General features: G+C 37.7%; 1 protein-coding gene across 50 annotated transcripts in view; it reads left to right on the top strand.

The window, feature by feature from the left end:
• The window catches only part of LOC105476014 (regulating synaptic membrane exocytosis 2), a 763,868-nt gene extending 749,251 nt beyond the window's left edge, over positions 1–14,617 (top strand). For all 50 annotated transcript variants that reach the window (XM_024791003.2, XM_011731614.3, XM_024790996.2 and 47 more), the window contains 5 exons: positions 5,099–5,240; positions 8,861–8,973; positions 9,680–9,781; positions 11,207–11,346; positions 11,785–14,617. In XM_024791003.2, coding sequence (XP_024646771.1) covers positions 5,099–5,240; positions 8,861–8,973; positions 9,680–9,781; positions 11,207–11,346; positions 11,785–12,003 — 716 coding nt within the window. In that variant the 3' untranslated portion in view covers positions 12,004–14,617. The remainder of the gene's footprint in view (positions 1–5,098; positions 5,241–8,860; positions 8,974–9,679; positions 9,782–11,206; positions 11,347–11,784) is intronic.
• The last annotated feature ends 348 nt before the right edge of the window (positions 14,618–14,965 follow it).

Genomic DNA, 14,965 nt, shown 5'->3' with positions numbered 1-14,965 from the left:
AGGCAGACAGAGGTACATTGAATTTTCTTGTGTTTCACATCTCTCTGATTTCCTCTTCTGGAACCAGCCAGAGAAAGCACTCTGCTTTGAAAGGGCTGGTGTGGTTCAGTTAGGCCCATTCAGATAATCACCCTATCTTTAGGTTGACTGATTAGTAACCTTAATTACATCTGCAAAATCCCTTTTACATGTAGAGTAACATAATCATGGGTATCATCTTAGAGTTCTCCCTACCACATTTTCTTTATATAGACCTTCACCATTATATAGATTCAGTTTTTTGTTTTTTGTTTTTTTTTTTTGAGACAGAGTCTCGCTCTGTCGCCCAGGCTGGAGTGCAGTGGCCGCATCTCAGCTCACTGCAAGCTCCACCTCCCGGGTCTACGCCATTCTCCTGCCTCAGCCTCCCGAGTAGCTGGGACTACAGGCGCCCACCACCTCACCCGGCTAGTTTTTTGTATTTTTTAGTAGAGACGGGGTTTCACCGTATTAGCCAGGCTGGTCTCGATCTTCTGACCTTGTGATCCGCCCATCTCGGCCTCCCAAAGTGCTGGGATTACAGGCTTGAGCCACCGCGCCCGGCTAGATTCAGTTTTTAAGTTAAATAACATGACAAATCATTTGGAACATTAAATGTGAATCATGGTAATGAATGACATTCAAGTTAAATTAGTTTTACTGTGAATGTAGCTAAAGATTTTGTGGTGCTGAAAAATTAATTTTAAAATAAGCCTATAAATGTATTTGATAATGGAACATTGAAAAAGACATGTATTAATGGGCTACTATAAATGTTCAGTATATTTTTGGATTTATTTGATTATGTCAGATGATAGTGACTAGCGTATCTCCTCAATGTATGGTGTTAGTCATGGTCTCGGTTATGCATTAATACACAAACTCATAGACATTAGAACTCAAAGATATCAGAAATCATCTGCCCTCCTCCCCCTCCCTTTTTCATAAATGAGGAGCCAGAGACTCAGAGAGGGGATGTGACTCAGAGAGGATAATAGATAGAGCTCACAAGTTAGTGGTAGAGTCAGGCCTAGAATACTTAGTTTCAAATTCCCTCTCTGGTAATAATAACAGTACAATTAACTGAAGCTTTTCTATGCATCAGGCACTATCCTAAGTGCTTTAAATGTATTGTTTTCCTTGATACTCACAAAAATTCCTACCTCATTCCTAATGAGATAGGCTTATTATTGTTGTCATTTCAGTTTGAGGAAACTGAGTCACAGAGCGGGTATGTAACTTGCTTGTCACCCCCCTTGTAAATGGTAGAGTGGAGACTAAAAGAGAAGCAATTTGATGATCCCAGGACCTGACTCCTTCACTGTGCTCTGCTTTTCCCACCCCACTAAGCTGCTTCTAATAGGGCCTTCCATATGCAATTACAGCATTAGCACAGGATAATCTCCATAGACAGCTGCACAAGCTCCCCATTTAGTTATATTCTGACAATGAAGTACTGAATAGCAGAAAATTTGGAGTCTGGGAACTGTCTACAAATGCTGGTTCTGTCACTTACTATGTTGCTTCAGGGAATTATGTAAACTTCTGGGGCCCTTAGATGCTATATCTGTAAAATTGGGATTTTTAGCATCGTTATGAAGGGGATACATGTAAGAAGCAATCTGTAAACAAAAGAATTACATGCTGATCATATTATTCTTTGACAAATGGTGCTGGTTCTCATAACCCTATAATGGCAGATTTTCAAGTCGCTTTCGCTGTAATAGAGTCAGACCTTAAATTAAAAACTGTAGATCTTTGACATTGCAGAGGCTGTGTTCTGAGATATTTCAGAATCTCATTTCCTTTCTAAGTCATATGTTTCTTGTACATATCCTCATTCCACATGCTCAAATTTCACTGAAGTTTTATGTCTCACTTGATGGCAATTTTTTCACAAGGGCACTGTTCACAGGAAATGAACATTAAAGCTACATGGAGAGACACACTTGTACAAAATTGTATTACTTCTTGCTTGGGGTGTTTGTTTTTGAGACAGAGTCTTGCTCTGTCACCCAGGCTGGAATGCAATGGTACAATTTCAGCTCACTGCAAACTCTGCCTCCTGAGTTCAAGTGATTCTCCAGTCTCAGCCTCCCAAGTAGCTGGGATTACAGGTATGGGCCACCACACCCAGCTAATTTTTGTATTTTTAGTAGAGACAGAGTTTCACCATGTTGGTCAGGCTGGTCTCAAGTGATCCACCTGCCTCAGCCTCCCAAAGTGCTGGGATTACAGGTGTGAACCATCATGCCCAGCTTACTTTTTGATATAGTTATTTGAGGACTGCTCAAATGAAATCATAAATATTAACTTCATAAATATCAGGATGTACTCTGCATTCTCATTCTTTCATTTCTCCTTAACATTCTCCCTCATTTTTTAAAACATATATGTGCAGTTTTGGGGTGGGGGTGGGGGCTTGGTGGTTGTTTTTGTTTTTTCCTACACCATTTGAAAGTAAATTGCAGAATATATAACATTTCAGGTCTAAATACTTTAGCATGTATCTCCTAATAAGAAAATTCTTTATAATACATGTCATTATTCACCTTAAAAAATAACAGTTTTCTAATATCTAATGTCAAATGCATATTCAAATTTACTTTTATACTGTTTTGCATATAGAATTTCTTGTTTTGCTTTCCCAAACAAGAAGTTCGAGTACACTCATAGCATTTGATGGTTAAATTTCTTTGATATATTTTAATCCAGAATAATTCCCTTACCTTATTTCTTTGTTTGTTTTCATTATATTAACTTGTTTTAAGAGACTAGGTCAACTCTCTTGAACAGTAGTCCATGTTCTGGATTTCTCTGATTGTTTTGTGTATGTGTGTCTATCATATATCTTGTTACTCTATCACCTGTTTTTGAAAATTTGAAGCTGGCTCCAAAGATCTGATTAAAAACAGGTTGCATGTTTTTGTCCAGAACAGCTTGACAAGTGATACTGTGTATCTTATATCCGGAGGTGCATATTATTGTCCCCTCTTAGTGCTACTAAGTTTGATCACTTGATTAAGATGGTGGCAGCTGGTCTCCCAGTGTTAAAGTACTTTTTTTTCCTTTAACAATTAGAATAATTTATGGAACAAATATTTGGCTCATATGAGTATCCTTTCTACAACCTTTCATCTAATAGTGTTAGCCTCCCTTGATGAGCCTTGCTTATATCATTTATTCCAATGGAGGTTGCAAATTGGTAATTTTTAAATTTTATTCCTTTTACATTTACTAATATTATGCTGTAAAGAAGATCTTTCCCTCACTAGTAGGGGATGTTTTGTATCTTGTTACAGTTCATATCAGTACAACATGTTTACCATCAGTTATCTAAAATGTCAGCCTTAGATTGTGGAACTGAGTTACAGATCAGTCATAATTTGTATTTCATATATACTCTTTAAAGCATTTTGGTGTACATTAATGTTGGAAGTAGAGAATGGATGAAATTTAAAGCAGTATTTCAAAATGGTAATTACTTGTAAGAGACTTGGTGAAAAGAGATTTCGACAAATCACTGGCAATATCAGCAAATATTTATAGACCTAAAAATAACTTACTGCCGGGTGCAGTGGCTCACGCCTGTAATCCCAGCACTTTGGGAGACTGAGGCGGGCGGATCACAAGGTCAGGAGTTCAAGACCAGCCTGGCCAACGTAGTGAAACCCCATCTGTACTAAAAATACAAAAAATTAGAAGGTCATGATGATGGGCATCTGTAATCCCAGCTACTCAGGAGGCTGAGGCAGGAGAATCACTTGAACCCGGGAGACAGAGGTTGCAGTGAGCAGAGATCACGCCACTGCATTTCAGCCTGGGCAACAGTGCAAGACTCTGTCTCAAAAAAAAAAAAAAAAAAGTTATTAATACCAGGCACTAAAAGAGCTAACTGTATGGTCATATCCCAAAAAGCTATCAATATTCACAGTGTGGATAAATATTTAAGCCTGACAAGAAGTAATCGAGTACAAATCATTTGTACTATCACCCTCTTGCTCAAGCTTTGGTAGCCTCTCAACTTCACATCTCAACACTCATAGCTTTTGTAATTTGGGCTCAATTTTTTGTGGAACCCACTCCCCCATTACTTTACATGTGCTTTGGTCATTGCACCTCCCTTAAATGCACATGGCTATCCTTATCTTTGCACCTTTGCCCATGCCGTTTCCCTTGCTTACGAAGCTCTCTTCTCACCTCTCGTTAAGTCCCAATCTACCTATTTTTCATGCCCAGCTCAAATCCCACACCCTCTATGACACACCTTCTTCCCTGACCTCTCCAGATAGTACTTCCTATCTGTGTCACATCTGTAGTACTTGACTCAGTTTCCTGTTTGCTCTTCTAATTGGTTTCTATTAGTAAATCATATCACCAAACTATTAAAGATCCTTGAGGACGTGACTGTCCATGAACAAAAATTAAAAATCTCTTTTCACATTATTTAGGTGGGTTTTTGCATTCCCCTTGGAGTATCTTTCTGAAAGTTACCAAGAGATGTGAAACTGTTGGCAAACTAGGCTCTCTCCTTTGTGTAGATTCTTTTTCCTTCTAATATCTATCACCCTACAAAAACAGACTTTCCTGTAAAAGTTAAGACTGGAATTTGAGGATTACTCACCATCTGTTTCTTTGTAAATTGTGTGAAGGCCTGGTTCTTTTACTATGATTAAAAGAAAGGGGAAAATATGGTGGGCAGAAATTAATCTGGCATTTAAATATTACAATGAAAACAAAAGATAGGCATAAATTAACCTGCATTTAAGTATTACAATGAAAATAAAGCTTTTTTGTTTTCCTTATGTTGAATCTTTTTGTTACATTAACAATTTGAACACTGTTTTAAATGGAAATAAAACAATGGTGTTTTGTGCTTACAGATTTTTTAGAAAATCTTCATCCCACTCAACATGACATTGTTTAAAATTGTTTTAAATACCTTTTCTTTCTGTCTCCTTAAAAAGAGCACTTTGTATTTACACAGTTCTTTGCATCTGATGATCTGAGAGCCTTGGCTGATATTTCTTACCAGATAGTGATGACAAAGCTGTTACACTTTTTGTTTCTATCTCTGCAGAAGCAGGAGGTAAAAAACTAAGGAGCACTGTCCAAAGAAGTACAGAAACAGGCCTGGCCGTGGAGATGAGGAACTGGATGACTCGACAAGCAAGCCGAGAGTCTACAGACGGCAGCATGAACAGCTACAGCTCAGAAGGAAAGTGAGTGAGGCTGCATATGATGTGTGTCTCCTCCGCGCCTCACCTGTCTCACTCTCTGTGCTTCCACAGAGACTTTCTAACTCTCATGCTCTTCAGAACCACTTGAATTTTCACTGGTTAATTTCCTGTGAAGAGAACTTTGCTCACCTGCCACTGAGCAATGTGACGTATCTGGCTTTTTATATCAAGTGAAATAGATTTAAGAATAAAGTGTTTTGCCTTAATGGCAAGTTGCTAAAATGTAACTCTTACAATGCAATGCAAATACAGTATTTTGCCCTAGCTTGAAATAATATATAAAAGCCCAAAAATAATAAGCATGCATGCCATACCATGTGAACAATGCTAGTTTTAAGAATCTCTATCCTGAGAATGATTGCTAAAAAATATGGAATGCTGGTGTATACTTAGTTCCATGTTGTAACACACAACTATAATTATTTAATTATATTAAATATAACAGCCAAAAAGAAATGCCACCAAAAAAGTTGGGGAGCCTTTTACATGGTTATCATGTAGCTTTCCTTTGAATCAACTGTCTCAGATATTTTTAAAGCATTTTTAGCTTGTGTAGTTCTGTCACCAACAAATTAATAGTACTTAGCAACTAAAGATCTGGAAGTGGGGCTGTAAAGGACATTAATAAAGGAAAATGGGGTTTACTGGCCTCACTGTCATCACCATGGAAGTATTAGATGTTTAGATAACCTGTGTGTGGCCGGTTTACAGATGTGAGGCCATAGGAGCTGTTGGCACAGCAGGAATGGTATGTCTCAGGATAATTTGTCTAGCATGATAACATAAATACAAGAGATATAAATGGTTTCTATACATTTGTAAGTAGGCTTATACGGGATACTTATAGAAACAGACTAAAACATTTGTATTAACTGAATATTTGAGAGTTGAGGTCGGGGGGAGAAATAGATTCGCTATTCATTAAAGAAGTCTAAAAAGAGAGGGAAAATCAACTGAAAAGTAAACGTGCACTGAGCACTAATCATTGCAAAGAACTACGTTAGGTACTGTTAGGGACATAAAAATGTTTACACTATAGCCCTTGCTCCAGATGTTTATAGTCTTATTGGAAAAAGAGGATGAATACCCATAAATTCATTCAACAAATATTACCATATCCTCCAGTGGGCCAGTCACCGTGCTGTACATTGGAGATATAAGTCATAGTGGGGAGGGAGTAAATCTCCATGGCTAAGATCATGGGGTTTGCAGTCATATAGCCCTGGTTCTCTCAACTGAGTCTTTTCTTTTCTTTTGTTTCCTTTTCCCTTTCCTTTCCTTTCCTTCTGTAGAACTTACAATATTCCAGGCTTGGTTCTAGGTGCTAGAGATACAGCAGTGAACAAAGCAGACACCACTCCCCATAAAATAAAATACTCTCCTCACATTTACACTCTAATAGAGAAGACAAACAACAAGAAAAATTGTTAAAATGTACATAAAAGAAAAACTAGTAAAATATATAGTAGATTAGATAGCATACGTGCTAAGGAGAAAAATACAGCAAGGAAGAAAGATGATCAAGAGGTTGGAGGTAAGATGTGACACAGGATAGATGGGGAAAGGGGAAAGGAGATATTCGAATGAAGATCTGAAGGAATTTAGTGAGCAGAGGGATATCTGAAGGAAGAACATTCTAGGATGAAGATTGCTTCAGAAGCCCTGAGGCAGGAGCTGGCCTAGTGTCAGCAGTGAGGAGGGCAGCACTGGGGAGGAAGGGTGAGAGCAGTAACGGACGAGGAATTAGGGCATGTGGCAGGGGTGAGGACAGCTTATATAGACTTTATGTATTGTAAGGACTCTGCTCTTACTGAGTGGGGTGAGAAGATGTTGGATGGTTTTGAGCAGAGGAGTGACAGGATCTGACTTCTGTTTTTGGCAGATCAGTCTGAATGCTGAGCGGGCAAGGGGCCAGGACAGCAAGGGCAGCAACAGGGAGAGCATTCACAAGGCTCCTACAGGAATACGGAAGCTAGGGAATGGTGGCTTGGACCAGAGTGTAGCATTAGTGAGGTCAGATTCTGAATGTGTTTTGACAGTAGAACAAGTAAGATTTATTGGTACATTTGATGTGGGTAATGAGAGAAAAGATAGTATATTTGTTTGCCAAGGCTGCCATAATAAAATACGCAGGCTGGGTGGCTTAAACAACAGGAATTTATTTTCTCACAGATCAGTAGGCTAGAAGTCCAAGATTAAGGTGTCCGCAGGTTTGAGTTCTCCTGAGGCTTTTCTCCTTGGCTTGCAGATGGCCACCTTCTTGTGATATTTTCTCACAGCTTTTTCTCTGTGCGTACCTACTCCTGGTGTCTCTTCCTCTTCTTACAAGGACATGGGTCATATTGGATTAGGGCTGCATGCTAATGGCCTCATTTAACCTTCTCTCTTTAAAGGTCTTATGGCCAAATACAAACATATTAAGGGTTAGGGCTTCAACATAAGAAATTTGGGGTGACATCATTCAGTCCATGACAGAGAGGAAGGAAGACAGATGGCTCCAAGGTTGAGCAGTTGGAAGAATGAAGAATGAAGTTACCATTTATCAAGATGGGAATCTTTTGACAGGACCAGAGTTTGGATTTTTTGTTTGTGTGTTTGCAGTGCGGGAACAAGAGCATGGGGAGAGTCCGTTTTAAACAATTTGACTTTCAGGTGCCTATTACATATCCAAGCAGATGTGTAGACTAAGCAGTTGGAACATAGGTCTGTGGCCCAAGGGAGAGATCCAGGCTGGAGATGTCAATCTAGGCAATAGCAGCATAGATGGCATTTAAAACCATGAGACTGGATGAGATTATCAAGGGAATTCAGACATAGAAAAAAGATAAGAGGTCAAAGGATCGAGCTCCAGTGTTTAGTGGCAGAACAAGCACAGGAGGTTAAGGCTGAATGGCAGAAGGGAAAAAAGGGAAACCAGGAGACTAGAGTGTGCAGAAAGCAGTGGGAGACAGTGCTTCAAGGAGGAAGGGGCAAGGTCAGTTGTGTCAAATGATCAGAGAGTTTTAGTGGAGTGGCAACAATGAAAACATGATTAGACTTTCAAGAGCGAATGAGAGGAAAGAAATGGAAGACAGCACATAGAGACAATTATTTCAAGGAGAGAAATGGGGTAGTAACTGGAGAGGGAAATGGGGTCAGGAAAGGGATTTTTTTATATGGTGGAAGAAATAACAGCATATTTGTATGCAGATGGGAATGATCCAGAAACATTTCTTCATGTATGAAATAGGAGAAATAATAGAACGTATCATAGTGCAGCTAAGAAGATTAAATATGATAAAGCCTGTGATGGAGTAAGTGCTCAATATGTGCTGAGTGTTACTCATAGAAATCACAGTCTGCCCTTGCGACCAAGGAAGAGAAAGGCTCACCAGCAGAAGCCTGCAGTGCAGTGTGACAGGTGCTTCTGGTGTCATACGTGGGCTGCTGAGAGTATGAAGGAAGAGCCCTGGGAGGTGGAGCGGGGTGTTTGGATCCAGTAAACATAAGTGGCAAAATAATAGGACTAGTTTTGCCACAATAACGAGGCTAGGATGAAACCAAGCTTCCTTGAAAATAAATAGGGATTGGGGATTTAATCTCATATGTTATTTTGCTTTCAGTCTGATTTTCCCTGGTGTTCGCTTGGCCTCTGATAGCCAATTCAGCGATTTCCTGGATGGCCTTGGCCCTGCTCAGCTGGTGGGACGCCAGACTCTGGCAACACCTGCAATGGGTAAGGATTTCTGCCACATGATTTCACTATTTTGTTTTAGATTATTGAAAATGAAATTCTCTAAATTTGATAGAATCTTCTCTCTCTCTCTCTCTCTCTCTCTCTCTCTCTCTTTCTCTCTCTCTCTCCCTCTTTTTTTTTTTTTTTTTTTTTTTTTTTTTTTGACAGAGTTTCACTCTGTTGCCCAGGCTGAAGTGCAGTGGCATGATTATGGTTCACTGCAGCCTTGACCACCTTGGCTCAAGAAATCCTCCCACCTCATCTTCCCAAGTAGCTGGGACTACAGGCACACGCCACCATACCCAGCAAATATTTTGACTGTTTTTTTTTGTAGAGACAGGACCTCACTGTGCTGACCAAGCTGGTCTCAAACTCCTGGCCTCAAGCAATCCTCCTGCCTCCACCTCCCAAAGTGCTGGGATTACAGGCATGAGCCACTGGGCTCAGCCCAATAGAATCTGTAACAATATTATCAACAGGAATCAAGACCTTAGATTTTAGCAATAAAAAATATTTAACCATTATTTCTCTTTTAATTTTAATGCTTTTTAAAGGAAGATATTATTGATAGAATTTTAAGTATATTTGAATTTAAGAAAATATATGGGAAATGATGAAATGATGTTAAACCAAGGTCTTTGACTCAAGTATTTTCCTTAGTGCATTTGTATATTAAAGCATATTTGTTTCTTCCTCCTTCCATTAGGTGACATTCAGGTAGGAATGATGGACAAAAAGGGACAGTTGGAGGTAGAAATCATCCGGGCCCGTGGCCTTGTTGTAAAACCAGGTTCCAAGACACTGCCAGGTAAAAACAAAAGAGAGTTTTCTATTATTGTCCATAATCCATATTGTTTCAACTTAGAGATCTTTTGATTGGTTTAGACCTTTGATTTAGTTAATCAAGGTTATTAATGGATAGTCCATTATGACTGGTTTGGGGCTGGAGTCATTTGTATGTTTATCCTGAATGAGTGTTCAATGAGGATGATCCGGTGGGGATAATGTAAGTTGTTAAATAAGTACATACATACTAGAAACCACTGCAAAATAAAAACCATCCCACTTAGAAAATTCATTTTGTCACACCATGTACACAAGGAGTTCTTTTTTCTTATTAGCTAGTCTTTTGTGTTATTCTTCAGTTTCTCTAGAGCTTCAAAATTCTCCTCAGGAATCCGTAAGGCTCTGGAATTAGAATAAAAATAGATACAGGCTCCAAAAGTAGCATAAGCTATGTATGCTGGATATTCTAATTATAAGACTTTTACTTCCTATAATCTGAGGAAAGAAAGGCACTATTATAACTTCTTATGCTACATATTTCATACTGAAATGTCATTATAATCTAAGGCGCTTGAAGCCATGGAAGGTGCCACAGTGCTCCAAATACATTGTGTAGAGATTGTTTGATAAGATGGATAAAACAATTCCTGAGGATTCTGAAACTTGATTTCTAGCCTCAGCATCTCTACTGATTGACTTGTAATTTTGACTCCTAACTTTTCTATTTCTAGCTTCAGCATCTCTACTGATTGACTTGTAACTTTGACTCAACTTTTCTATCCTTGCAGAAAGTTTTAATTATATAATCTATTGTATAACCTTGCACTGGTGATTAAGACAGTTGTGTTTATATATCTTAGAGCTAGTCAACTCATTCTGCTATAAAGAATATCATGATTTGTACATGCATAAAAAGTGGTTTTTAAGAAGTGTCTGTTGGATAAATTTTAAGCCATAGATTTTCTAATTAGTTGCCTCTTAGCTAATTTGATCAATATCACATGAAATTCCACTACTGTTATACCCACACCACCACCAATAAATAAGTACTTTTGAGTGATAATCACTATTTGTGGGGATGAGTGAATGAAACAATATAGCTTCAAGCATGTTAAATAGATTTAAGTATTGATAAATTAAAGACTGAGTAGGACATCTCTCAGGACTGGAAGCATTTCACTTTATTTAATGCAGTGTGTAAACCTGTATAACCAGTTGATGAAAATAATAATAATAAACTCAGGGGCTATGTTAACATCCCCTAAAACTCTCTGAAAGACACAGTTATCCACTGTTTATCTAGTGATTTTGACAGAATGCGGCTAGGCCAGTGGCATGATTGCTAGCTCTTTCAGCCAAAGATTAAACTGTGGTAAATGTCACTGTGAGTTGGCCATTTCATGTCCATAGTTTATCGCTTATTCTCCTCTATCTTTTCTTTCCCAAGCACCATATGTAAAGGTGTATCTGTTAGATAACGGAGTCTGCATAGCCAAGAAGAAAACAAAAGTGGCAAGAAAAACGCTGGAACCCCTTTACCAGCAGCTATTATCTTTCGAAGAGAGTCCACAAGGAAAAGTTTTACAGGTATCTACCTAATTGTTTATCCCTTACCTAAGAAAGTATTTTTCATGGAGTCAGACGTTATACCCCAAATCTTTTCTGTTGTATTCTTTTATGTTCCTCACAACTGAAATTCTTTGGAAACTTTTCAAAGCGGTGACCAGTGCTGTAAAGCAATATACGTTGTCATTTTCTTTAAAGTGATTTATAGACATGCAAATCTCCACCACACATAAATTCCACTCTCTCTGGATTTCTTACGACCTTAATGCTTCAGTATAATTTCCCCAATGTACCTTTAGATTCCACTAGTTAAAGACAACTATTTCATTATACAGATTTTAACTTGATATTTGATGTCAGAAAATTAAGTGAATGTACTTTAGTATTTTAATATATTTTACAACTTTTTCTATTTACACAGTTACACTGACATCACTCTACTTTTTATTTTGCCAACAGATCATCGTTTGGGGAGACTATGGCCGCATGGATCACAAATCTTTTATGGGAGTGGCCCAGATACTTTTAGATGAACTAGAGCTATCCAATATGGTGATCGGATGGTTCAAACTTTTCCCTCCTTCCTCCCTAGTAGATCCAACCTTGGCCCCTTTGACAAGAAGAGCTTCCCAATCATCTCTGGAAAGTTCAACTGGACCTTCTTACTCTCGTTCATAGCAGCTGTAAAACTGTTGTCACAGCAACCAGCGTTACAAAAACAAAAAAAAAACAAAAAAAAACAAATCACAGGTTGCAAACCCTGGTAACACTGCATGCTTAATGTTGTGTCTTCTGAGCCTGTTTCTAGGGATACAAAGTGATCCTGTGTTCTCAGAGGAAGTTGCACACATTGTGCCCTAAAGAAGGCCCTCAGGTGAAAGAGCAGAGCTGTGAAGAACTATCAGGTTTGGAATTAAATGACATTCGAGTTCTGGTCCAATCTTAAGCCATGGATTAATCTCAAAGAATCAGTCAGTTTCATGCAACAGAAGCCCTTTTCAATGGCACCTTTATATTTTTATCGTTCCTTTTTCTTCATTTATCTAACCCCAAAGCCCTGATATGCCACAGAAATGGAGCTATACAGCCATGAAGCCGTGTTACAGGTCAAGGAGTAAAATCCTAGGAAGCATCAAGTGAAAAGTAGGAGACCAAAGAAGTGGTCAGGAACAATCATCAGCCCTCCTCTGGCCGGGGATCAGAGCAGTCTGTCCAGCAGGAAGAGTGACAGACTCTGTAGCTCCACAGGCACGTCCTTTACTAATGCCAAGATGTGTTGGACTCTGAAAAGCAAAATTCTGTGGCTACACTGTACTGAATGAAATTAAAGAAACTTTTTTTGCATGGACACAGATTAGCTGAATACTTAAATTATTTTCTTGGGGCTGCAACTTGCAAAACATAAAAATAAAAATCAGCCATTTTCAACAGTTTATATTATTTTTAAAAATAAATTTCACTAGTGCATGGTTTTAAAAAGGAGAGAGAATGCAACAGGGTGATACAAAGATACACCATGTTTATTCTTTAATCATAGTCTGTGTTTTGGCAGACATTACAAATGGAAATACTTTCTAGAAGATATTTAAAATTCTCTTTATGTGACAAATAAGTATAATATATTCAATTTATCTCCATCTTAAACATACAAATCTTATGAAGTTCAATATGTGCAAATTTTTCACATCTTTCTCCTCTCACTTTTCCTCTTCTCCCTCTTTTAATCTTTTCTTTCTCCCTGCCAGAGTGAACCTTATACTAAAAAATTACAAGTTTTGATCTGATCCTCTCTTATACCCCATGTTTAATTCAGAGCTGTAGATGTCTCTGAATTTGCGAATTTCTCAAGGGAAAAATAATTTTAAGAGCTTTCTTTATTTCAAGCATGTTGAAAAGGATTTTGCAACATGACTTGGGAGTACATTAAAGTAAGTCAGCATGTATTTGAAAAAGAAGATATTTGAACTTTTGCAATTTATTGTACAGTGCATGGTTTTTTTTTTTCACCTTTAAAATTCAGTTTACAGGAAAATTCTAAAATCATGTTGCCATTGTGATGTCCAATAAATTTGTTTTTAGCACCAGCATTATTCATACAGGGATTAAAGTATTATTTGTAGAAGGTCTTAGGTTTTGTTTGTTTTTTAATCAGTTAAAGCAATTTCTTTAGTCAGTTTCCATTTACTATGTGAATAGAAACACTGCTAAAAATTGGGAGCCCTGAAACACAGGGCTGTTTATTCATTCATTTTTCTGTAGTAAAATTCAACTTTTCACAAATTATATTTCTAAAGAAATATAGCAAACATAAATCTGCAACAATTTTAAAGCTCCAATTTTTTGGTGACTCAAAGAAAGTCAGTATGCCTATTAATAGTTATTTGATGCCATCACCAAAAGTCTATGTGAAAATCTCCTAAAGTCAAAACCCCTGCCTTTGGTTTTACAGACAGTTATTACCATTGGGTGGTGCTGCAAGGTCAAATTTCTCCTAAGTTCCCCTATTTAGAGGAAAAGTCACTGGTTATTGTAATAAACCACCCATGGTTCTTTATGTACATTTTGATAACATTATTATAGCTTGATTTTAATTCTTTGCTTTAATTTTTGAAATCCACATCTCATTTGTTTAAATTAAGGCCATGCACAAATTTTTTTTTAGTTCAGTGCTGACCATTAAAAACTATCATGCTTGATACGGTGCAAAAGTTAAAATGAGTATCACTAAAAATGCCTTCTCTTTATGTGGTGCAATATGAAATACACCAAGACTGTGTCTTGACATTCTGATGGACCCAGGTAAAGTTGTTAAAAGAATGAATAAAACTTTATTAAAATAATTTAGACACCTGTGTACCAGCAACAATTGATTTAATAGACCTAGAGTGTCTATACTATCCCTTAGAATAAAGGTTTATGATTTTCCTGATACTAAGATGCAGTCACATAATCTTTTGTGCATATTCCTATACAAATTGTTTCTAATTTTAATAAGAAGGACATGACTGTATGGAATATTTGTACATACTTGTCATTATGTAGTATTTATTTAAAAGTTGGTGTTTTTTTTTTTTTTAATTTTCACATCTGCACCTCGACTTGTGGTTTAGTCATGTAACTAGCACTATGCCAGTGACCGTTGTTGCCCTGTACATAGTATGTTTGAAAAGTAAAGGGAATTCCAGTTGGAAAAAAAGGGCAGATGAGTCCTGTAATGAACACCAACTAATGTAAATCAAATTCATTCTGGTGATGGTATTTAACACTTTAAATAAAACATTTTCTTTACAGACATCTGCAGTGCTTTCTCTGACTTTTCTCCCCACATAGCCCTGAGCCTGCTACAGCTCGTTCCCTGAACTCATGTATCATTTAAAGAATGAAATCACCGTCTCCTACTTCTCAATAACATAAGTAGACTGCTGGTCTTAGCAATAGCCCTCAGTAGAGCACTTCTTCAAAATGCCAAAAGATTTCTGCTCACACTATTAAAAGTTGCTGTATTTTAAAAGGTTGTTATTTTGGATTGAGTTGCTTTCTGATTAAATGACTCAGCAACTCACAGATTTTATGAGTGAAATTTTTAAGTTAGTCATGGCCTTCACTGACAGCAGAGTCACAAATACTCAAGCACAGGCTC

The sequence above is a fragment of the Macaca nemestrina genome, chromosome 8 (assembly GCF_043159975.1).
Source record: "Macaca nemestrina isolate mMacNem1 chromosome 8, mMacNem.hap1, whole genome shotgun sequence".
Classification (NCBI taxonomy): Eukaryota; Metazoa; Chordata; class Mammalia; order Primates; family Cercopithecidae; genus Macaca; species Macaca nemestrina.
This window is presented reverse-complemented; position numbering and strand designations above follow the sequence as displayed.